The sequence below is a fragment of the Micromesistius poutassou genome (genome assembly GCF_964030765.1).
Source record: "Micromesistius poutassou genome assembly, chromosome: 16".
NCBI classification, from domain to species: Eukaryota; Metazoa; Chordata; class Actinopteri; order Gadiformes; family Gadidae; genus Micromesistius; species Micromesistius poutassou.
In genome coordinates, this window is record NC_140286.1 from 480,249 (window position 1) to 504,846 (window position 24,598).

The following is a 24,598-nucleotide window of genomic DNA, read 5'->3' on the forward strand; positions in this document are numbered from 1 at the left end:
TATTATTCGGCTAACAGCTAAGTGAAGAGTGGCTAACGTGTGTTAAAAGACGCATGGAGACTGCCTCGTTATTCTGAAGTACGCACCGGGTGAGTCAATTATGTTGATAAGATGGCATTGTGTTAATAAAAAGTTTAGCATGTTGTTGCAGTGTCTGATCACAATGAATGGATAGGGTAGATGGATGGTTATTTTAACCAATAGCCCATGGGTGGGAAATAAATAATTATATTGAATATATTCATGTGAGAGACATTATCCCTGGCAAATGTATCAAATATATGCGTATTGTTTATGAAAGCTTTGGCTGAAAGACCGACTGGTGTAAAAATAGCAAACTATTTTGTTTTTCAGGCCATAGGGGGGCAGTATTGAGTAAGGCGCTTACCTGTGAAGAGGACCAATGAAATACTTCTGCAAATATGTCGCTCTCTGCACCCTGTGGTAAGTCTGTATTTAGGAATTGGACGTAATATGCAGCAATATATATTTGGCATATCTTATATTGTTTAGAGAGGGTTATTTAATTACTGCTGTGTCACCCACTGCACCACTCAAATCTGATAATATAGGCTTGTGGCATTTCTTTAAATTTAGGATAACGATGTCCTCAAATCTACAAAGAAATCAAAAATCGAAACTATGAAACTTGGTCAATAATTTATTGAGGGGTTAACTGCTGCCTCTTTTCCATTTTGGAGTGTGATTAATCTATGTCTTGCATGTTTACCCTGCTAGTAAAAACATCCGGCACATCTGCACTGAATGCATTTACTGTATGCTACATACAAACGTACCAACAAGGTTAACAAGGTGACGTGTAAACACATGCATAGAAACAAGCGAATATATCATAGGATGGAGGAACTTGATGAAGGATCAAGGCTTAAAGGATTTTTATCAATCGATGATATTGTAGTATGAATACCAGAGAGGATGAAAATGAAAGTATCCTAGTGAAATCTAACCGTAAGAAGTCATTGAGCGTTTTTTTAAAACAAAAGGTGCTCATTTTCCTTGATCTGATTATTTCCGTAATAAAAAGTGATCCTATCATCATGTATGTATTGTAGGTGCGCACACATTACAGTGGCGTAATTAATTTCTTGATTTGTGATTGTATTTGACTATAATCTTGTTTTATTGTCATACTTATAGGTTGATTGTCTCCATTGTACAGTCGGCCAATGCAGTAAGTGGTTTGAATCCTTAAAATCACAAAATTGTTAAATACATTTCAATTTTTCACATGTGTAACACAAAACAATTGTACTTACTGCCTACACAGGCTGTTCCCAAAGAATGATTTATTCATTTAAAGTGGTAATCTTGATTATTTATTTTTTTGTTCTCTTTGCCGATATCTCTGGTAATAAGCAGTAATTGCAGATGTGTTTTTGGACTTCATTTCCCAGGGATCCACACAGTCTCGTGTGTGATGTCAGTCATTGGGCAACATTAACATTTACATTGGGGGCATTTAGCTGACACTTTTGGGATATTTTTATTGGACTCGTGGCACTCTAAATGTTATTACATGAAATAGTTTCAAATATTTGGATAAAATAAACCTGATAATGGATAACGATAAATTACAATGATTGGTATATAATCTAGAATATTTCTTAACTGTTCTATGCCTTACTCATTGTGAGTAATAGATAGTAATAGATGTAATGGCACACCATGTTTTATTAATTTCAGAGGTTCCCCATTTGACACTACATCTAATATACTAGACAAAAAGTAATACTTAAATGAAGGGCTTTTGTTGGAAAAGTGATTTACACATTTTAAATATCATATGTTTGAAACTTGTTCCCACTTTGTTTAAAAAAGCAAGATGTCAATATGTCTCAGCCATTGCCTCCATTCATTTAGCGAACAGTAGGTTAGCGGGAAGAGCCTGTAGCTTCTAGGATGCTAATAGAACACATGAGGACACCCATGTTACCCAGCATGCACTTGGTTTCATTTCTGTTCTTTCAGAGTAATTTATCATCATCCCCAAGCACACCGTCAGTAAGCGTTCAATGTTTAAAAGAGCAGCAGACAAGTGCATTTGTATCAATTGTTAGAGCATTCAGTGTTCATCAGATAAGCAGGGAGACACTTTAGTCTAGAGAAAGTGAGTTAAGGTTCAGCAACAGATGCACCACTGAACTTTGATACCCCAGCTTAAACACATCCATCTAAACACATCCAAATATTTACGAAACTGCTTTTCAAGTGTTTTGGGTAAGACATACACTGTGGTGCTTAAATATTACAATTTGCCCTTGTATAAAGCAGCTGGGCAAAATAGACAAACAATATGGATGTCCAGGTTACCAAGGCCAACAGACGTTACTATCGCCGGACCTGCGTGAGAACCGTGACTTGTTTAAAATACACTTATCGTGTGTTTCGAGTCGTTCAAGGTCTCTGGGTGGGCGACTCCCAGTCAACTCCACACACACACACACACACACACACACACCAATAAGTGGGATACTGTGGGACTATAGGGTGATAATAAATAATAGCAATAAAAAAGACGGCAGAGATTTGTATTTTAAAGTGAAATACATGCATATGTATACAGCTCTACAACATGTTTAAACAGCTCCAACATTGCATCCAAAACACCTAGGCCCAGCTGTTGAATGTGGCCATTGGTCACTTGTGGTTCACCATGAATGATGCAGATATGCAGGTCATCTTTTATCCAAAGTGACTTACTAACGGTTAATACACACACCGACGGCGGAGTCAAACACACAAGGCGACAGCCAGCTCGTCAGGAGCAGTTAGGGTGTTAAGTGACTTGCAACAGGGACACATCGACACTAGGAGGAGCCGGGGGATCGAACTAGCAACCTTCCGGGTACAAGTCAACCTGCACTACCTCCTGAGATAAGCCGACCCCGTGGCGTGTCGCCCCCTCTTGTCTTCCTGCAGGGTGAGGTGCGGCTCCCGTGTGATGGGAGAAACTGCAGTGGGTGCCAGTGCCTCGCTGTGAAGGGTGCACGGGTATAGGAACCTTCCAGACTCACTTTACATTTTGGTTTTATTTTACTCGTCTTAAGTTTGTTTGAATTTTTTTCTATGTTTTAATTAAAACATCTATAAAAAAAAAAATTAGAATGCACGTCCAGGTGTCATTGACATGCTACTGTCGTTAGCAATGTTGTTAGCATTATTAGCTTAAGTGAAATAAGTCCAAAGAAGTCATGAAAAACACACAAACACACAAAGACGATGCCCAAATCAAGAGTGAATGTCCACTATACTGTCTTAACCCAATCCATACTCTTCTTGTTGTTCAGGGGGTTCAAGGAAAGATAGGGCTGCAAGGCGTGCAGGGGCCAGTGGGTCTGAGGGGCCACGCCGGGCCCCAGGGGGGAGTGGGCCGACGGGGCGCGGAGGCTTCGCCAGGGCCGCCCGGGCCTGACGGAGACAGGGTGAGTCTGCTTTTGTAGTCACTGTTGGATGGATTTAGAAGAAAGAATGAAAGACGAAAGGCGAAAGAAAAGAAGGAGGCTGTGGTAAAGGATGTACTTGAGTCAAACGATATATAAAAGGGTATAGTGATTAAAAAATATAAATAAAATAAGACATTGACACAATGCTGGTATGGTACATTGTTAATAAAAAAACAGTTGCAGCAGTTGTCAGAATTGCACCGTTAATACAGTCTTCATGTTTAAGGGCATGACAGGCGTTCCTGGTTTCCTTGGTAATGACGGCACTCCGGTAAGTAAAATAAAGAATGAGATTTGTTTTATTGTGGTACCTAAAAACAGTAAGAACAGTAATGTCTGTACTTTGATCAAATAATAGCAATAAGGCAAAAGACGGCAGAGATATGTATTTTAAAGTGAAATACATGCATATGTATACAGCTCTACAACATGTTTAAACAGCTCCAACATTGCATCCAAAACACCTAGGCCCAGCTGTTGAATGTGGCTATTAAGAGGAGGTTCCATAGTATACCCATGCCAAATTTGAAGACTATATCTGAAAAAACAACCAAAAAACATTAGTTTGAAGTTCTCCCTTCTGAACCATGGCCTCTCTACAATGCAGGCTGGGCCTTAAAGGGGTACACACGTTATTTCGCAAACATCCGTTTGACAGTGGATTTTGACACAGTAGGCTTTAGAAACATGGTTGGTGATTGTTTTGATATGTTAACTGCCGGAAAAACTGTTTTTAAGGCATACCAATGCATACTACCATACCAACCAAGCTCACCATACCTCCACATAGGAAAGACTTATATTTCTCAAAATATACTCCAATCTGCCCTTGGCAGTCTATGGTCATACTGTCGGTCATACTGTCATACTGTCATATTGTCGTTCATACAGTCATACAGTCATACGGTCATACTGTCATACTGTCGTTCATACAGTCATACAGTCATACTGTCGTTCATACAGTCATACGGTCATACTGTCGGTTATACAGTCATACTGTTGGTCATACTGTCATACAGTCATGCTGTCTGTCATACTGTCATACTGTTGGTCATACGGTCATACTGTTGGTCATACTGTCATACTGTTGGTCACACAGTCATGTGAGAATGTGAAAATCCCTTCTCACTGTCTCTCCCCTCACATCATATTTAATGTGGTATTTGGACTTCTGGCCCCCCACTAGGGGGCAGAAGGTTAACCCAGCCTTGGCCAGGGAAGTTCCCCTTGTTATTGGTATGGCCCAATCAGTCCACCTGGGACTGATTGGCTTATTTAAGTGGAGTCTCATTTTGTGGCAGAGGGGGAAGGTGCTGGCTTGACAAGAGGCCAGTACTAGAGCACATGGTGTATGTGGCTGATGGCTAGGCTGACGGCAAGGCTGATGGCAGTCGTTCATACAGTAGGACCCCTTCATTGTTGCTCGCAACTATATTTGTATTTGAATTACATTGGCTTTGGTCCAACTTTCAAATTGATGCAACCAAGAAAACACAATACGAAGCATATCAAACCTAGCTGTCTTTTTTATTTTACAATGTACATTCAATTCAAAATTCATTGTATCATTTCATTCCAACACAAAAAATAAGGCATGTGGGCTATTTTCCATTTGACCCCATCCATGCATTCCATGCACGCAAGCGTGGAATGCATGGAAGCATGCAACGTTGAAAGATGAGATGTTTGAATTACTTTATACCGACGTGGAGAGACACTTTTGTCCAGGGCATGAATGTGCATTTCACGATTACACTCGTTCCAATAATTTCTTGGAGGGGAAAGTAATGGCTATACTTCCATTTAAAGAAGGCTACTTTTTGATGAGAGAGAGAGAGAGAGAGAGAGAGAGAGAGAGAGAGAGCGAGAGCGTAGTAACGCCGATATATACAACGAACGCCATTATTCCCATCACTGATTAAGAGAGAGAGGGCGAGAAGTGCTTGCAAAACTGAACATTAATCAGGCATATTTTATTATGCATGTAGTTTTCTATTATTTTTCGGGAGCTACAGGGAGAGTCTCAAAGATCGACCAGTCGATCGTGATCGACTGGTCGACCCAGTTGGCGATCAGTGGTCGCCAACTGGGTTGGCGACCACTGATGTAATCTATAGCAACTCCTCTCAGTGTACCAAAAAATGAAGTGCGAGATAAAAGCACAAAATAAATAAGTAGACCAAACCACACAGTGAAGTGAACTGGTAGCATTGCACATCTTTTTTTAATACTTAGAAGTAAGTAGGCCTATATATAAAAAAAAGAGATTTACCTATCCATATCGCAAGACATTTCGGGAGGCTCAAGGAGGGGAGTAATGTTACATTTTAGCAACAAAGTGTAAATACATTGAGGGATGCAATGCTATTATAATAGTAAGATTATTGCATTGGTTGATATTTTCATTCAAATCTCTACACCTTCCACTGTAGAATTACATTCACATTCACTTGGTATATGCATTCAATAGATTTATCTTGTATGCCCTCTAGTGGCAAAAGTAAAACTTATTTTGAGTTCTGTTTTCAAGTTTAAAGTCCCATTTGGGGAAAATTCCTTCCTCCAGTATATCAAATCATTATCCAATTATGTACCAGAACAATAAGTAGCCTAGTTATAAGGGTGTTTAACCCCCAGCCAAAAGGTTCAGGGTTTGAACTCCAATGTCCACAGTGCAACTCATAACTAGGCAGGATGTCTAAACTCCTACCTGCGTTCCTTACTTTGACCTTTATAAACTAAAAATGAACATTTTTGAACACTGAAAATGTTGAAAAATAACCCTTTAAATGGTTACTTCTGGTGAGATATTTTTGGGAAAAATTTACAGATTGAGCTTCCAAATATGACATAACAACCAAAAGAGTCAAGGTATCTGCTAAGACCAGATCATTGTGCAAATGTGCCTTGAACTTGGCAGAAACTAAGTTCATATTTTAAGTTCATTTTCAGCTATTTCTTTGATATTTATCATAAGCCTAATGAAAAAAAAATAGATGGAAAAAAGGGTTAGATGCATATAGGGCATTTATAGGGCATTACCCCTGCAGGGTCAACCTGGAGAGGCGGGCGAGCCTGGCTGGAAAGGGCAGGATGGCTGCAAGGGGGAGAGGGGCAGAGCCGGACTCCATGGGAGTGCTGGCCTTCATGGCATCCCTGGATGTCTGGTGAGTAAGGAAAATGCCGGTCTGCGTTGATGTCGTCAATGTTTTGTATTCTTTTACCTGCACTTAACTAGTACTGCTAACTTTAATCACCTCATATTTGTAGATGTAGCACTGAACATGGATTTGCTGTCGCCTCTGTCTCTTAAGGAAAAATCTCCATCGCTGTGTAATTACATTACAGTGGATTAATCAGAGCCATTGGCAGTATGGTATGCAGGTACCAGTGACTGATGATAACGCTCTAGTACTCTCTGTTTAATTTCAGGGATCCCCAGGGCCTAAAGGAGCCAAAGGAGAGCCACTGTATGAATCACTCTTACCAGGACCGCCCGTACGTTGTTTCTGTGACGGAAATCACATTTTCGTTAAAACAACACACCCAAGCCAACATTAAAACGTTAAAACGTGCAACGAACGTTTGGATCCATGTGTAATCCCCCATGCATGTTTCCTGTGTGTCTAACTACAACTTCCTGTCGTTTTAACAGGGAGAACCTGGAATACCTGGTGCAACTGTAGGTATCTCATTCTTCTGCAGCTGTTATGCTGCTTATGAACAAAGTGCAGCAAAAAAAGGCACTATTCAGCAACCAAGTGGTTGCTGTTGTGAAGCTTCTATGCTCAGGTCACTGTTGTATTGATTGATTTGTATATTGGTTGATTGATCTCGTGGATGTCTCTCCAGGGGCAACCAGGACACATTGGGTCTAAAGGCTTGACTGGACGCCCTGGGCCGATTGGGCCTCAGGTGATCAGCGCATTTTGAGGAACATACTGACTGTACATTGTGTTTACCAATATGCTGTTTATTGCCTATATTATACCTTTTATATTTGTGTGTCTTTGTCTTTGTGCTCAAATGTTCTTAGGGCCCTGATGGAGGCCCAGGCGCTAGGGGGCCAGTGGTGAGTCTTCAGACCCGATATATCTCACACCCTTGTACCCTCACACCCTCATGTTGACTGGACACATCCACGCACCAAAACACAAACTTTTTTGGACTTGTTCTTACAGGGTGATCCTGGAAGATCACTGGCAGGCGATAAAGGAGATGATGTGAGTTGTGTTGTTACGATGGCATATATACAGGATACAGGGGTGCACATAACTGGTATGCAAGTACGCATGGGTGCCCATAATCGGCTAATCAGAGACATCCTATCCTATCGGCTTTATCACTATCAAAACGACGCTACCTGTGGAGTGCGTACCGAACACCATCTCCTGATACTCAAATGAGTAACTCACTAAAAAAAGTTATGTGCACCCCTGCATATATAGGTACACCACGATCTGCACTTATGATTTGTACACAATAAACATAACCCCCCCAAATGTGTCATCCCTGCTCTTCCCACTGCTCAGGGGGACCAGGGCCCAGCTGGGCTTCCCGGACCAGAAGAGGCCAAAGAAAACCCCCCTGAATACCTCCCTCCCAAAGGCTACAGGGTAAAGAACCACAAGAATCTTCAAGAACCGGACCAAGATTGTTTCAAACCTACTATAATTCATATAATGTGATTAATATTGTTTTGATGCCTGTTTCCTACCATTATTTGACGGTGATTATAGCACTCATTTAACATTTAAGACCCAGAAGGAAGTAAGGTAATAGTACAAAATTATGATACAAATTATACGTGTGTGTGTGTGTGTGTGTGTGTGTGTGTGTGTGTGTGTGTGTGTGTGTGTGTGTGTGTGTGTGTGTGTGTGTGTGTGTGTGTGTGTGTGTGTGTGTGTGTTGGTGCGATATTATTTTCTCAGGGTGACCCCGGTCCTGCAGGGCCTTGTGGACCTAAAGGTGTCAGTGTGAGTTTTTTTTTGTTGTGCGTTCATGAGGATGTTTATATTTAAATATTTTTTTGTTAAATATTTAATTTTCCAACGTTCACTAAAGGAGTAATAGAGCATCCGAGCTGCTAACGCTAATTCGTTTTACCTAATTCCATGCAGTGCTGCACAGGTTAACACATTCATGGATATGCAGATTTTTAAGATGTTTTTAATCATTAAGGAATCACAACCTAAGGTGTACCCATGTACCCACACAGGGTGCGGTTGTGGGAAGCCATGAGGGATTTAAAGGAGAGAAAGGAATCCCTGGTTTGCCTGGACCACGGGTAGGTGACCATGGTTGTATTAAAACAAAACGTCCAGACACACGACTCGCATATCTCAACACTTGTTATCACACAGGGTGCTCCTGGATATCCCGCAAGAGACGGGTTAACAGGATTTCAGGTATACTCTTCTTTTTTTTCCAATTTGTATAGTGTGTGTATATATAGTCTGTCAAACAATTTAACATTGCTTAAAGTTAAATAAAGGATTATCATGTATTCTCTAAAGCCATACGTTCTCTGCAGAAGAGAACCCGCTCCCTGTGAGGATATAAATGTGATTGTATGGATCAAGGCTTATGCTTTTGATGGTTATGTATTTTTGTTTTATTTCTTTTAGGGTCCTAGTGGAGACATGGGACTTCCAGGCCTCATCGGAAGAATTGGACCAAAGGTGAACTATGTAGATGTAGGACAACATGTATAGGCCTGCACATAAACACATCAGCTCATCGTGAGGAAGCACTTGAGCGACCTCTGGGAGGCCGGGAGGAAATGTTTGCTTAAGGGTTTACAACAACATCTACATAGCCCGAGCGTGTGTACTGCCCATGAAAGATTCATGATCTTTTTTTAATTGTAATTAAACATTCATAGCACACATATACAAAAGCTGTATAATCCAGGCCTTAAATATGAGAATGTAGATGCTTAAAGTATTTTGTTTTTATTAAAAGCTAAAATATGCATAAAATTGACTTTGCAGCCTGCATTGACTAATGTTTCTTTACAACACGTGTCATGTGCTGCTACAAGACGGGAAACCGTCTTGAAACCTGATACAGAACATAATGCTGAATCGGAGTCCAGAGTTTCCTACTACCACATTCCCCAACAATATAACGTAATGTAGTTCTAGGCTATGCGCTTGAAGGCAATCAACGTCTAAAATGAATCTTATGAATATTTAATTGAGGAGGAGAGAGAGACTATGATAATAAATGTACCAAACCTTTTTTAACCTGATATGTGACTTAGTAACCAGTACCCTTAATGTTACCTGTTATTGTTTGGAGCCTCATTGGAAACATAGACTGTAATGTTGTAATGCTGACGTTTTCCTGATCTCCTCTCATTCCTTACATTAAAAGGGTTATGAAGGGGATGCTGGAGATCCTGGGCCCCCAATCTACTACGATGAAACTGCATCAAGAGGTGAGGCCTCAACAGGACTACAGCAACGAATACTACGGCAATGATGGGAAAAGGACAATTGTTATCATTGTCTCATCACTCTAGTATATACACAAAGGAGTAAATCAGTACAACATAATCGTATAAAATAGATATAGAGATATAGATTCAATAGATTCATAAAAACATTCATAGAATCATTCACAAGACAAATATGTGTGTTTCTGTGCATTCACTTATTTGGTCCCCTGCGATAATGAAAGCAAAAGCCGACAATGTGAAAACAAAACATACTTGTTGTTCGCAGATCACCGGGTAAACCATGCTGTCACTCTATCTACTTGATAACTGTTCTCTTTATATCACTCATATATATTTTCATATACACATAGGCATTGTTAAAGATATGTTATACTTTGAACACCAACGTCATGCCAACATCGAAGTTGAAGTTCAAATAAAGTATTGAGGAGAAAACAGACATTGAACAGGATAGTATATGATAATGTAACATTTTTAAATGGATTATGTTGGGTCATGAGCTGGGTTATCACCTTGTAAAATGACGGAACAGTGCAATTAATGCAATACTTCTCAGTATCTATTCATTGGAACCGACACAGTGAGGTTGTCATTCAGGAAAGTTAGTTGGTAGTTTGTTTCTTTTGTAATTATCAAATGATGGTCCTAGTCTGTTTGATTGACAGCTGAGATGATTAGGGGGGGAGCATTTTCTACCACCATCATGTAAACATGGACTGAAGATTGGATAGAGAGGCTCACTAAAGGTGCAGCCAGTAGCAGAGTAGATATGAACCCTGGCTTCCACATCATAGAAGGAGACCAGACCCGCGTCATAATCAACAAACACCCCCACCTTCTGGAGCTCAGCTCTCAGAGGGAGCCGGACAGCAGGGTTATCATTAAACATCAACTCATTGTTGTAGAAGGCAATAGTCCAGTATCCATTCTTAGGGGTTGCTGTGATGAAACAGTCTCTGTAGATGGACTCTCTGGCCACACCTAACCGCCCTCCAGTATTATCTTCACCTGGACCTCCAAGTGAAATCTGCCTTGTGAGAACGTATATACCCACAGTATAAATCTCTTATATGGTTGTCAGGGAGTTTCTTCTTTACACCTCCATCATTTACTTGTTTCCCATCCTTTAGACAGGATGAGATGAGGATGAGCTGCATTGGCATCTAGTGTCAAATCTTCTCCATACTGCTGGACTCTCTCCAGTTCAGCATCCCCACACAGCTTCTTCATACAAACACAAACCTTTGTGTATTGTGTGTTTTAGGTGCCAAAGGGGACATGGGGTTCCCCGGTTCCCCTGGCGTCCCAGGAGACACTGGGGACATGGGCATGCACGGGCCCCGGGGCCCGCCGGGAATAACACTCCCAGGTAAAAGAGCCAACCGTCTTAGTCTCGGAAGAATTGAATCTCTGCCTCAAACATGCTATTCTAGACCATGCACTATGCCTCATGGCTTTTATCAGAAGGTATTTACATGTATTTGACTGTAATAGCCTCAACCTATGTCACAAACGATGTCAATGTCACAAACTGAATGAGATAGGAATGAGAAAATATACCTCATATGTTCGGCCCCCGATGATGAGTCATCCTTAAGCTTAAGAAAGAGAGTCATTTCTGGTACATTGTCTGTCTGTGACCAATTCACTTCCTCAGATGGTCCGAGGGAGCCTGGGCCACGCGGCCCTTTTGGCCCCAAGGGGTCCAAGGGAGAGCCAGGGGGCCCGGACACTGATTACGTCCCAGGACCCAGGGGATCTAAGGGACGCCCTGGAGCAAAAGGTGTCCAAGGTCTCCCCGGATCACCAGGTAAACATATACTGTTACATAGGCATCGATATATATATATATATATATATATATTATTTTATATATATTTTATGCATTGAATACAATTTTGGTCATCATCGTGTTAAAAATCTGTTACTATTCTGAACTCTGTTCTGTTTGTTTGTGTGTGTGTGTGTGTGTGTGTGTGTGTGTGTGTGTGTGTGTGTGCGCGCGCGTGCGTACACGTGTGTGTGTGTGGTTGTGACGGTCTGTCGGACCTCCATAAGGGTGTGGAGGTGAGCATTTAATTTGTATTAACTAAATTGTCCAGATTTAGCATAGGTATGTTTCATATGTCCCTGTGGTCCCCTGCTCCTCCCCGGTAGATTACCACTGTGAACCGGGTTACCCCGGAGACCCTGGTGACCGCGGAGACGAGGGAACGGGCGGACGCCGAGGGGAGAAAGGCCTGAACGGTGATCTGGTTTTTAAGCCACTGCTTCATCCCACTTTCTAATTCAAAAGACCCCCCCTTGATGCTGGAGATCAAGTCAGGGACTGTGTGTTGCTGGGGGTCGGCCCCTGGTGGCCCCTGGTGGCCCCCTGGTGGCCCCTGTGTGCCACAGCTGGCAGCAATATTGGCAGCAATATTATTTGGCCCTGAAATTCTGAAGATTTTTTAAGCAAACCTTAAACAAAAGTTTTTTTTTTTTACTTACGTACTTACTTACAAACTTACTTACCGAGCCCTGGTATAAAGAATAAAATAAAAAGCAATGTTAAGTTTGCTGTGGATTTGTGTAGCTGATTGTGTGAAATAAAGTCTATTCACTAATGTGGGTGTATGTACTGTGTGTGTGTGTGTGTGTGTGTGTGTGTGTGTGCGCGCGCGCGTGTGTGTGCACGTGCCCATCTCCGCAGGTGGTCTGGGAGCTTGTAACTGTACTGGTGGGGACGGAGGCATAGGGCCCCCCGGTCCAGATGGACCCCCAGGTTATAATGGCCTTCCTGGAGCCCAGGGCCAGATTGGGGACCGAGGCTTTAAAGGAGGGCTGGGGTCAAGAGGCCCACAGGTATGGAACACATGGAGGTGTGGATGCACAGGCTGCAAGTCTCGATGACAAACTTAAGTCCATCTCACTTGTCCTTCACCATCATTTGATGCACATTCCCCTGATACTCTCAGTTAGTTTCGAGGGGGAAATCAGTTATGTATGATTTGTGATACGTGTGTACATGTACATGTGCGTAATCATGGTTGCAGGGCTACCCAGGAACTCAAGGACAAAAAGGACCGAAAGGTCAGAAGGGTGACACCCATGGGAAGCACCTTAAAGGTGAGCTCACTGCTGAAACGGTTACTATAGACTGTGGTTTGTCCGCTACTGTGAGACGTTCATCGCTTATCAAGCTAATTGAATTGAAGCATTTAGAGTTGTGTTTTAGCCGGAGCTTTATGGCTGCTTTGTGTTTTGCGTGTGAAGACATTGATTCTTTTGACAGGAGCCAAGGGTGAGCTCGGTGTTCCCGGGCAGGCGGGCCTGGCTGGGCGAACGGGGCGTGCGGGAGAGGACGGGGTACCCGGGTCTGTAGGAGACCCCGGAGCACCGGTGTGTGTATCATCTGTTTGTCATAACGTATAACAATTCTGTACTACTATATCTGTAGAAAACACTGCAATGTGCACGCAATACTTTATACATAATACATGAATAAGTTAATACACTAATGAGGAACTGTATATTAAGAAAACGGCAAGGCACATAAAAATAACCCACAGAATACGTCTGCAAAGCTTACCTGCAGCAGTTTAGGTAAAAATGAAACGTGTTTAAAATATGTTTGTAGTTTGAATGAATATGTGTGTGGAATATGTGGGAGTCTCTGTGGTGCACCTCTGAAATACAGTTTTGCCGTGGCAGGGAGACGGGTTCGCAGGATGGGTAGGCCCCAAAGGGTTCCCAGGTAATCCAGGAACCAAAGGCCCCCCGGGGCCCGCAGGCCCAGGGGGGCTAGGGTTCCCAGGTCGTCGTGGTCCCCCGGGCCTCCAGGGCGGTCAAGGTCGCCCGGGCTCAGCGGGCAATCCGGGACGACCAGGACCACCGGGTGAGAAACAACAGCATCTTACTAGTTTGTGTCTCAGAAGAGGCGTTATTTGTAAAGCCGCATTTTTTCCAGATTTCCAGATTTAAAAAAACAACAACTCGTATGGAGGCTTACTCCTCATAAAAGGAGGTTAACTTAAAAAAAAACAAACGTACGGTCTCCCATTTTGTCATTAGGTGACGTGGATCCGTGCTGTGATCACCCAATCCCTGAGGGTGCGCCCGGTCCCAAGGGTGGGCGCGGTACGCCAGGCGAGTGAATCAATGGTTTCAATCTTGTTTTGGTCTCACAGAAAAAAAACGTTGGACCTTTTTAAACGGTTTAGACCTGTAAGGTTGTGTAAAAACTTAAGGCATGTCGGATTGTTTTCAAGTCTTCTTTAAATTTGCTCTACTAGGGTACCCGGGTGCGGACGGTAGGGATGGCTTTCCGGGCGTTCCTGGCCTCCACGGGCCCAAAGGTGCGAGAGGAGATGATGGGGGAGACGGAGGCATCGGACTACAAGGTACAAGCTTTGAACTTTTTTTTTTCCCGCACATAACATTCAACCCAAATTGTTCTAACAGAAAACACATCCTGGTTTGTTTCGTCGAGTTTGTCGTCATCGTCAGCGGGTGGGGTGTTGTTTCAGGGCCGAGAGGGCCGGCTGGAGATCCGGGTCACCCCGGTCCTCCGGGAGTGACTCTGGACGGGCCCCCTGGCCCTTCTGGGAACCCTGGACCTCCCGGGAGGAAAGGGCCCCGTGGGGACTACCGCACCTCCAGGGCCGGCGCGCCCGGGCGCCCCGGGCGACCGGGGACCCAGGGCGGAGAGGGCCCTCTGGGAGATACAGGGGGCCCCGGGCTACAAGGTGAGGCTCCTCAGAGCTGGGAAAAGGCTCATGGACTCTCTAACTTTTCCCCCTTTTTAAATGTCCACTTTGTCAGCTGATTCATCTGTCCTCATCCTCATCGTCGTCCGCTTATCCGGGGTCGGGCTCGCGGGGGCAGCAGCTCAAGCAGGGGGCCCCAGACTTCCCTTTCCCGGGCCACATTGACCAGCTCTGACCGGGGGGGATCCCGAGGCGTTCCCAGGCCAGTGTTGAGATATAATCTCTCCGCCTAGTCCTGGGTCTTCCCCGGGGTCTCCTCCCCACTGGTCGTGCCTGGAACACCTCCCAAGGGAGGCGTCCAGTGGGCATCCTTACCAGATGCCCGAACCACCTCAACTGACTCCTTTCTAAGCTCCTTTGCTGATTCGTCTGTATTTATATAAAATAAGAACATAAGAGTATGTTTACTAGGTTGAGGCTAAATGGCAATGTGCATTTCCTTCAGTCACACACTAAATCAAGAACAACTTTGCCTTGCTATATATAACATACAGCATGCGATTGGGTTTCTTTGCATTCGTAACCCTCCACTTCACCTGGAGCTCCTGCCCTTCAGTCCAGGCTGTGTGATTGAATCGCCCACAGGTGTCTGTGGTCAACCAGGCCCAGTCGGTGCCAAGGGTACGTCAGGGGCCGCTGGTGACCCCGGAGCCACAGGTCCCCCGGGGCTCGCGTGTACCCGTTGTGAACAAATCGGCATATCTGGACCTCTAGGCAACCCAGGCCCAAGGGGAAGACCGGGTGAGAATGTGTAGACGCCCACAGACACACAGTTCATCCGTTGAACTCCGTGGACGTCTGGACCAAATGTGGTCTATACTTTTTTTGAACTTTCATTACAGTACATTATTTTGAGTCCCTCATTGTTTGTTTCCATTTCACCGTTTTTTACGTAGGACTTCCTGGCCGAAAGGGTCTGAGTGGAGATGTGGGGCCACTGGGTTATGGACTAAAGGGTAGAAGAGGTGTGCCTGGCACTCCAGGGTTTCTGGGCCCAGTTGGAGATAAAGGAGAACCAGGACCCTCCGGAGAGCATGGGCTCAATGGCCTGCCTGGACTAAAAGGTTATTGGCAGCCTCAATATACAATTGTTTAATAAAAGGCTGTGTTATTCGATTTTTTGATACTCCCTACTTGGCTATGCTTTTATTATTTGCACAAATAAGTGGGAAAATTGTTAATTTTTTTAAAATGCATTTTTCACCACTAGAGGGCAAACTTAAACTGTTTTCATGCCTGGCCTTAATAATTATTCACTACACACAGACATTGATTCTCTTCCCAGGGGAAAGGGGTCATCTTGGCAGGGATGGGGTCGGAGGTTTCCCTGGTGGAACCGGACCTCCAGGTCCTCACGGAAAACAGGGGGAAAGAGGATTCAACGGACGCCAAGGGTTGACAGGGGACAAAGGACTACCCGGCTTTAAAGGTAATTCTTTACACATTAGTGTTTTAAAATAAATGTCTTACAAACACCGAGCTTCAAAAGACGGACCAAATTGGCCACAAACCATCTCCAGTATTGCACCTCAGTCCACTGTGTTGCAATGCGGTTTAATCAAGTCAAGGGATAGAGATGTGCTGAAACTCCCCCAGGCCCCCCCGGTCCCGCTGGACTCCCCGGGCCCATTCCTGTGGTATTCAAAGTGTTGAAGGGGCCCCCAGGGTTACCAGGACAGATGGGACTACCAGGGAATCCTGGACTGCAAGGTAATAGAGTAAAGTCACAGTAACAATACAACTCTATACCTCAACATTGGACGCATTTAACATTTTTGTATTATCCTCGTCCGCTAAAAGCTAAAATCTAGTATTGCTTTATCCAAGAGAGATTTAACTTGTCATCAGCCGTCATTAACAGCCTTCTACGTCCTATCAACATGAAACGACCAAAGTGAAGCTATCAACAGAAGTTCACCCCGGAGTTCACCCCTCTCCTGCAGGAGTGGCCGGCATCAGAGGACCTCCGGGGGACTCGGGGGCTTGCGGCTTGACCGGGGCCCCGGGGCTGAAGGGCCTGGCTGGGGCTCCGGGCAGAGCAGGATCAAACGGACCGCCAGGGCCGCCCGGAATCAAAGGCTTCCCTGGACTGCGAGGACAGACGGGTCAGGTTGGACCACCGGTGCGTCACATGGACTCGTTGGCCTTGTTCTCCCCGCGGGCCTCTTCTGAACGGTTCTACAACGGCGGTTCTTTTTCTAACGTAGAATCTGTTACTTGCGTTGACATTGTCACAGGGTGACCCAGGGAACCATGGACCTCCAGGCCTGCTGGGCCTTCCGGGGCCCTCGGGGGCCAAGGGTGAGTCACGATGGGTTCGTAGTAGAGCAAGAGCAAGGGAGAAGAGCCAACAAAGGAGCAGGAGACATAACACTCGTCATGTCGTGTTGTGTATGTGTCTGCGATCCTCCTGTCCATTCATGCGTTATTCAGGAGAACGGAGGGTAAGAGGGAGTGCCGTCTGACCCTGTTGCAGGTGACAGGGGAGAGTCGTACGGAGAGCCAGGCCCACCCGGACACAAAGGACCCCCGGGCGAGGACGGTGAGTCTGGCCTGTAGGGATTAGCGACGTGCTCTCCGAGGTGTGTCCACAGTACACATCCCCGGTGCGTCTGCCTCACTTTCAACGGGTATTCAAAGCTCAAGTGGTGTGAAAAAACTCCCATTTGCAGTAGGCTGCTGAACGCGTTCCAACATCGAAAACATTGTTTCTAACTACTTTAATAATCGGGTGGGCTGGACAACACAGTGTACTGTACCTGAGCAGAAAAAAAGGTATTGATTGTGTCTGTTCTCCAGCTGCCCATTGTACGCTTGGAGAGCCAGGAGAGCCAGGACCACGGGGCTACACAGGACCCCCGGGGCCGCCAGGGAGCCCCGGGGATCTGGGGAGGAACGGGGAGCAAGGTCCGTGAGAGGCCTTTGAGGCTGGCGCTTTTTCTTTATCGCCAGGTTTCTTAACCACACCTACACCGACTCCACCGTTTCTTACTATTAGCCTAGCTTGTCAGCTTGTTAACTGTGAAGTGTACAGTATTCACTGTATGCATTATGAGAAAGATTTGAGAGAATTATATTTTCTATACAAATTGTGATTGTTATAAAATCTTTTTTTTTTTTTTGTTGTATGGATGTAGGTTTGAAGCTGGGTGTAGGTTACGTGTTTGTATCAACATTCTTCAGTTACATCAGTTGCGAGATGACGATCTCTTTGTCTCCGAGGCCAGGTCTCCGAGGCCTGCGCGGTCCACCGGGTTTCCCAGGGCTTCCTGGTATCCCAGGGGTTGACGGAGTAGTTCCAGGGCCCGCCGGACCCGCCGGCCTGCCTGGCCCTACAGGTGCTCACCCCTCAGTCCTCCGTCAGAACCTCCAGTGCTTTAAATGTGATGGATATGCAAGACACTTTTTTTTGAGCGATGGTGAAATGCACGTCCTAAAGGATTGTCTAAGATACATGAGCTAGACGGATAATTCCTAGAAGCCGTTTCTCAATACCAAGTACGCGGACTACGTACTCGCGGACTTGGAAGTACGTACTTGGCAAGTCCGGACTTTCAAGTACAGACTTCCGAGAACGCGAGTACGCACTCTGCAATTGGAACAGCAGCGGACTCGATGATGCATTCTGGGATATTTAACGGTGCCAAGTCCACACGAGTCACCTCCGATGCATCCTCGGTAGAACGGCCTCATCGAGAACGCATCGAGAACACTTCCGGGTTTTACGACAGTACTCGCGTACTTGGAATTGGAACAGTGCTTGGGGCTACCACTGATGACGTTTATCGAGAACGCAACGTACACAAGAACACACGAGAACGCGAATTGAGAAACGGCTAGAGTGTTATCCCACCCCAGCAGGTAGAGCGGGGTTGGCTGGTAACCGCAAGGTTGCTAGTTCGATCCCCCCCAGCTCCTCCTAGCTAGAGTGTCGCGGTGTCCCTGAGCAAGGCACCTAACCCTGCCTGCTCCCCCGACGAGCTGGCTTGCATGGCGCCTTGCATGGTTGACTCCGCCGTCGTTGTGTGAATGTGTGCATGAGTGGGTGAATGTCAGGCAATTTTTAAATGCAGTCCATTTCCCATTTCCCATAGGAGCGCCAGGATCACCAGGACGGGGTGGACTGGATGGATTGATGGGCCCACAAGGGGCGAAGGGAGCGAGAGGTAAGAGACAGAGTCATTGATCAGGTCAGATCAAATGAACGTGTCTCTCAGTGTCCCTCAAGAGACACATTTGCTTTGATACGTAATTAAGCGTTATACACAAATATCTATTGTATTGTCTTCATTCAAAAGGCGCAGATGTACCTGGACCTCAAGGTCCAAATGGTTTCCCAGGGGTCAAAGGTCAGATGGGACATCTTGGACCCCCAGGGTCAAGCCGTCCTGGACCCAAGGGCTTCCTTGGCCCACGTGGATACCAAGGTCTGGAACATCACTTGGGACTTTTGACTTTAAATGAAGCATTATATGTCATTATGTGTCAGGTGTCGCGTCCAGAAACAAATGTCTACACATGTATTGTTTTGGTATCAGCAGATTCAATTCCAATTCCATAATTGAACATTTAAATAATGTCTTTTATTGAGTATTGTGCGTGTTACGGTTTACAAGGTACATTTTTCGAAATTTAGGACAAAAAAACTGCAATAACCTGCGATAAATAGTTGACCCTCTCCCCCCCCTCAGGACGCCCGGGCCCCCCGGGGGAGGCCGGGGGGGCCCCCGGGACCTCGGGCCCAAAGTGCTGCGACGTGTTCCAGGAGCATCGGGGAGAACCGGGGCCAGAAGGCCATCCTGGAGCTTTGGGGTCTCCAGGTCTGTGGTGCTCTCTGTTCCCACCGCCAGGACTCTCCAGCGGGGGGGGGGGGGGGGGGGGCCTGGGAGTGTGTCTTTGTGTGTGTGTGTGTGTGTGTGTGTGTGTGTGTGTGTGTGTGTGTGCGTCTTTGTGTGTGTGTTTTGCTCTCAGGAGGTTTTTTTGAAAAGACATTTCTGTATTATTTTGGAAAAAGCAGGATTGATAGCAATGCTTATAGATACATAATATATCTGGAACAAAGTCAAGTGAAAGAGACGAAAGAAGAAAAACAAGACGTAGAAACCTTTTGATAAGATAAATAGACTAAATAATTCCCATATAAAACCCTGCGAAAAATATGAAGGTACAAATGGTACAAAAGTACCCCAAAATACAGTTCCCAGGTGACCCATCTGGTGGGTGCTGCGTGTCTCCTGTGTGAAGGTGCTCCTGGAGATCCAGGGCTTCCAGGTACCACCACCGCCTCCATAGGGCACCAAGGGCCACCCGGCCCCCAGGGACTAGACGGCCCTAAGGGGGCCAAAGGATTCCCAGGGCCCCCCGGTGGTGCGTTCTACCCACCCTTTGCAGGACCTAAAGGTGAGGTATTCAATCTCAAGTCATTGTTATCAAAGGTAAACTCATACGTTATTTTATTCATTCCTAATTAATCGTGAATAATTTAAGTCCGGGTATCGCAGCGGGACGAACAGGACACTATTAGAATTCAGTTCAATCATTTATAAAAAAAAAAATAAAACTGAAAATATGCCCATTCATTCACACACTAGTAGTGTGTAGTAGTCGCTAATAATCGCATTAAAATCGTCATTAAATCGTCATTAAAACCTCAGGCCTGGGTTGTGCTGCTGACAGGTGTTCAGGGTCCTGTTGGGGCCAGAGGTCCTCATGGATCCAGGGGCCCACGAGGCGTCCCGGGGCCCACGGGTCAGCAGGGAGACAGAGGCCACCGAGGAGATGTGGGTGAGTGCACCTGCAGCCCAAGATATAGGAGATGACTTCATCATAATATTAACGCATTTGCATCCCAAGTTCACCCGGCACAGTATAAAGACACCAGTTAACATTGTTTCAGTAAATATCAAATACACAGCACATAGAACACTGGTAAACAGTAAATAACAGGACATCATGAAGGATATTGTATACTAGAGAGATCTTTGACTCGATAAGACACATTCACACTCATTTTTATTGATTTTCTTTACAGGGGCCAAAGGGCCTCCCGGTGATGTCATAGCGAAGATGGGGCCCCCGGGGATCAACGGACCACCTGGCAGTCCTGGCCAGGGGGGCTTCACCGGAGACAGGGGACCTCCGGGCCGCCCAGGGGCTAAAGGCATGTCGTCTTAGTGGGTCTGGGTGTGGCTGTGGCTGTGGCTGTGGGTGGTGGGTGTGGCTGTGGGTGGTGGGTGTGGCTGTGGGTGGTGGGTGTGGGTGGTGGGTGTGGGTGGTGGGTGTGGGTGGTGGGTGTGGCTGTGGGTGGTGGGTGTGGGTGGTGGGTGTGGCTGTGGGTGTGGGTGTGGTGAGTGGTGCTGGTTTGTTTGTGTGAAGCCCTCACCTTTAACCTTAATCCTCAATACCTAATCACCCACCTGTCCCCCGCCGACCCGCGTGTGCTCTGTTCCAGGTGCAAAGGGTGGCGTTGGATTCCGAGGACCCCCGGGGACAGTCGGTCGTCCTGGCAACGATGGTCCCGTCGGTGACCCAGGAGACGCTGGGCCGCGGGGGTTCGTCGGACATCAAGGTCAGCCGATCACACGGTCTGCGGTCCTCCGTGCATGGCCTGCGTGCCCCCGTAGCCGACCCGTGCACCCAAAGTGGGTCCCGGTTTGGACGCACGCAAAGCGGTTCAAGCTTTAAGGAAAGGGTGTTAACAAAGAGGTTGACTACGACTCAAAAACAAAAAGACACATTTAATATGGTTTTAAAGAGAACTCGATCCTTTTTTGCGACTTTTTTATTATCTATGCTTATCTGGTTATTTATTAAGCCGACCTCACTTAACAATCCTGAATCAGCGTCTGAATCAGGCCCAGTCTCCCCATGGTGGTGGCTGTTTCTGAAATGCTATACTACATACTACATACTGCATACTGACACAGTATATACTGTGCACTACATACTACTCCCCGCCCTAGTATGCAGTATAGTATGCAAGTATGACAAGTATCATGCAGTGTACTACACAGTCACATGACCAAAAAATTCGGTTATAAATATAAACGGTTGAGCCATTTGTTCTGTTAACAATGAAAAACACACGATTACAAAAACATACGAAAGCTTATCACATCAAAATAAACAACTAATCACAACTAATTATACATTTATACATTTATGTATTTGTATTTGTATTCGCCGCTCGCATTGTCCGCCATTATTTTAAATGTTCAGCGGTGCCGCGTTGCATTATGGGATACAGTATCCGACGTAGTGAGCTCTGGATGTATACTAGAATTTTTTGACCGATTAGTACATCATCCGGGTAACTGTCGCATACTGCAAAAAAAACATTTTTCGCGTACTGCATACTACTTACTACTTTTACGTCACGATCAGTATACGAGCAGTATGTAGTATGCCATTTCAGAAACGGCCGGTTGTGTTCTCTCTTTCTCCCCTCTTCCTCCCCGGTGTCCAGGCCCCCCGGGACCAGCCGGTGAGGCAGGAGACCCCGGCGTGCGGCGGACGGCCTCCTCTGGCTTCCTGCTGGTCATCCACAGCCAGTCTGTGGTGGTGCCGCACTGCCCGCAGGGAAGCCCCCAGCTCTGGGCGGGCTACAGCCTGGTGTTCCTGGAGGGGCAGGAGAAGGCCCACACGCAGGACCTGGGTAAGGGGGGGAAACCCTAGTGTTTATTGTTTGTTACCCCATTGTCTGTGAATTGTTCGTTTTTCCGTTATCTATGAACACTTCGAATCTGTGTGGACTCTTCAATGAAGTGCACGCATGATGTGAATGAATTACCTGCTCTCTCTTTTTCTCTCTTTCTGTCTGTTCATCTCCCCCCCCCCCTCTCTCTCTCTCTCTCTCTCTCTCTCTCTCTCTCTCTCTCTCTCTCTCCCTCCCCCTCTCTCTCTCTCTCACCCCCTCCCCACCCCCTCCAGGCCAGGCCGGCTCCTGCCTGCCCGTCTTCTCCACCATGCCCTTCTCCCACTGCAACAGCGGCGCCTGCCGCTACTCCGGCCGCAACGACAAGTCCTACTGGCTCTCCACCACCGCCCACGTCCCCGCCGCGCCCTTCTCGGGGCCCGAGATCGGGGCGCACGTCAGCCGCTGCGTGGTGTGCGAGGCGTGGGCCCCCGCCGCCGCCTTCCACAGCCAGGAGCCCGCGGCGCCCGCGTGCCCGCCCGGCTGGCGGAGCCTCTGGACCGGCTACTCCTTCCTCCTGGTGAGTTTGCTGTGGAGAGAGAGACGGCCGTCGGCCTATCACACCCACCCCCCCCCCCTAACCTAGCCCCGCTCCAGATCCCCGGGGCCCACCAGGGGATTTGTTGGCTAATGCATCATGTATTCATTAAGGGTTTATTATGCACTACTATTCATCCCGCCGGGAGTGTGGTGTGGGGGGCGTGCGGTTTGTGTGATGTGTGATTACTCGGGTGTTAACGTGTGGGCGTGTGTGTGTGTGCGCGTGTGAGTGTGTGTGTGTGTGTGTGTGTGCACTCGGGCATGTGTTAGTTCATGAAGATGATTTGGTGTTTATTTTCAATCCATGTCCTTAAGGAAGGCCGTCGGTAGGGGCGTGGCCTCTTAGTCGAGGATGCCTGCAGAGAGAATGCAAATATTGTGTGAACAGAACCCCTACACTCCCACGCACTCTAATAAGTTGAATGTGTGTATGATGGCCTAGTTCTATACCTCTGTCCCTGTATCCCCCCCCCCCCACCCCACACCTCAGCACACAGGGGCCGTTAACGACGGCGGGGGCCAGTCCCTGACGTCGTCGGGCAGCTGCCTGCGGGACTTCCGGGCCCACCCCTTCGTGGAGTGCCAGGGGGCCAGGGGCTCCTGCTTCTACTTCGCCAACCGCCTCAGCTTCTGGCTGACCACGGTGGACCCCGCCCGGCAGTTCCTCAGCAGCCCGCCGACCGCCACCGTCAAGGCGCCCGACCAGCAGCGGCAGAACACCAGCCGCTGCCATGTCTGCAGCCGGGAGCGATGAGGGGGGGGACCCCCCCCCGGGGGTCGTTTTATACGGCTCGTTTCGTTCGTATACGGATGTTTCGTGGCGAGAACCTGTTTTAAATTTTTGGGATTGTACTGATGTATCCGATTTTTTTTTTTTGGGGGGGCGATTTTTCATTCCAATTTGTCATCTTTGTCTTGTATTTGCAATTGATCAATGAAAATGCAAGTTATTAGTATTTTTACATTCATTAAAATGATCTATTTTTAAGAAGCAGCAAGCATCAAATTGATGCAGTCGGGAAAGAAACGTGACTTGAACTTGAAAGCACTCCTCTTTTCTCAAACTTTGCTTTTGCTCTGCTGTCCTACATCTGGTACAGCCGCTGCACTGCCGTAGCGGGACTCCTCCAGGCGAGCTATTGATCATTTGAATGCTCAGAGTCATTCCGAGTGCATCGCAGCTTGAAGTGGAGAATAAGCAGCGTCCTCCCGCTGTGAATCCTTTTCCCAGCGCAGGGGGCGAATAATTGCGCTGACTTCAGTTCAGCAGCCCACGCGGGGATCTCAAGTTCATATGTATTTATTTCTCTCAACAGAACCCAAGTGACAATCAGAATACAGTACTTTTTTTTTCCTCAAACATGTTTTGTATATTTTTTTTTGTTTCATTTCTTATTTTTTTTTATGATGCGAAAAAAACAAACAAGAGAACACTTAGTGCAATAAGACAGAGGACTCTGACAGTGCGGTGCTCTCTCTACCTTTTCACAGTGCACGTTTATACCACACCAAAAGATTGTACATCATCGTTATCATCATCAGCATCAGCATTGTTACTACATTTCCCGCCTCCGCCCCCACCAGTAACATGGATCGGGCAGACAAAAGTGAATTTCTCAAAACAATCATTTTCATTTTTTTAAGAATTGAACCTGCATACAGTGAAGCTTGGCACACACAAACGCATGCA

General features: G+C 46.3%; 1 protein-coding gene across 1 annotated transcript; it reads left to right on the top strand.

The window, feature by feature from the left end:
- Nucleotides 1–2,314: 2,314 nt before the first annotated feature.
- LOC311361198 (uncharacterized protein) lies at nucleotides 2,315–23,662 on the top strand (the record flags this gene model as incomplete). Its single annotated transcript, XM_084481402.1, has 33 exons — nucleotides 2,315–2,365; nucleotides 2,941–3,012; nucleotides 3,309–3,443; nucleotides 7,646–7,687; nucleotides 7,997–8,080; nucleotides 8,415–8,440; nucleotides 8,683–8,751; nucleotides 8,998–9,014; nucleotides 11,192–11,296; nucleotides 11,585–11,737; nucleotides 12,085–12,174; nucleotides 12,620–12,771; nucleotides 12,963–13,035; nucleotides 13,202–13,308; nucleotides 14,037–14,046; nucleotides 14,202–14,309; nucleotides 14,436–14,654; nucleotides 15,961–16,104; nucleotides 16,619–16,814; nucleotides 16,913–16,976; nucleotides 17,152–17,217; nucleotides 17,475–17,586; nucleotides 17,903–18,013; nucleotides 18,749–18,841; nucleotides 18,974–19,102; nucleotides 19,367–19,495; nucleotides 19,920–20,075; nucleotides 20,707–20,835; nucleotides 21,027–21,034; nucleotides 21,127–21,316; nucleotides 22,141–22,329; nucleotides 22,605–22,888; nucleotides 23,399–23,662. The coding sequence occupies 33 exons, from the start codon at nucleotides 2,315–2,317 to the stop codon at nucleotides 23,660–23,662; spliced, it is 3,777 nt and encodes a 1,258-aa protein (XP_084337528.1).
- Between the last annotated feature and the right edge of the window lie 936 nt (nucleotides 23,663–24,598).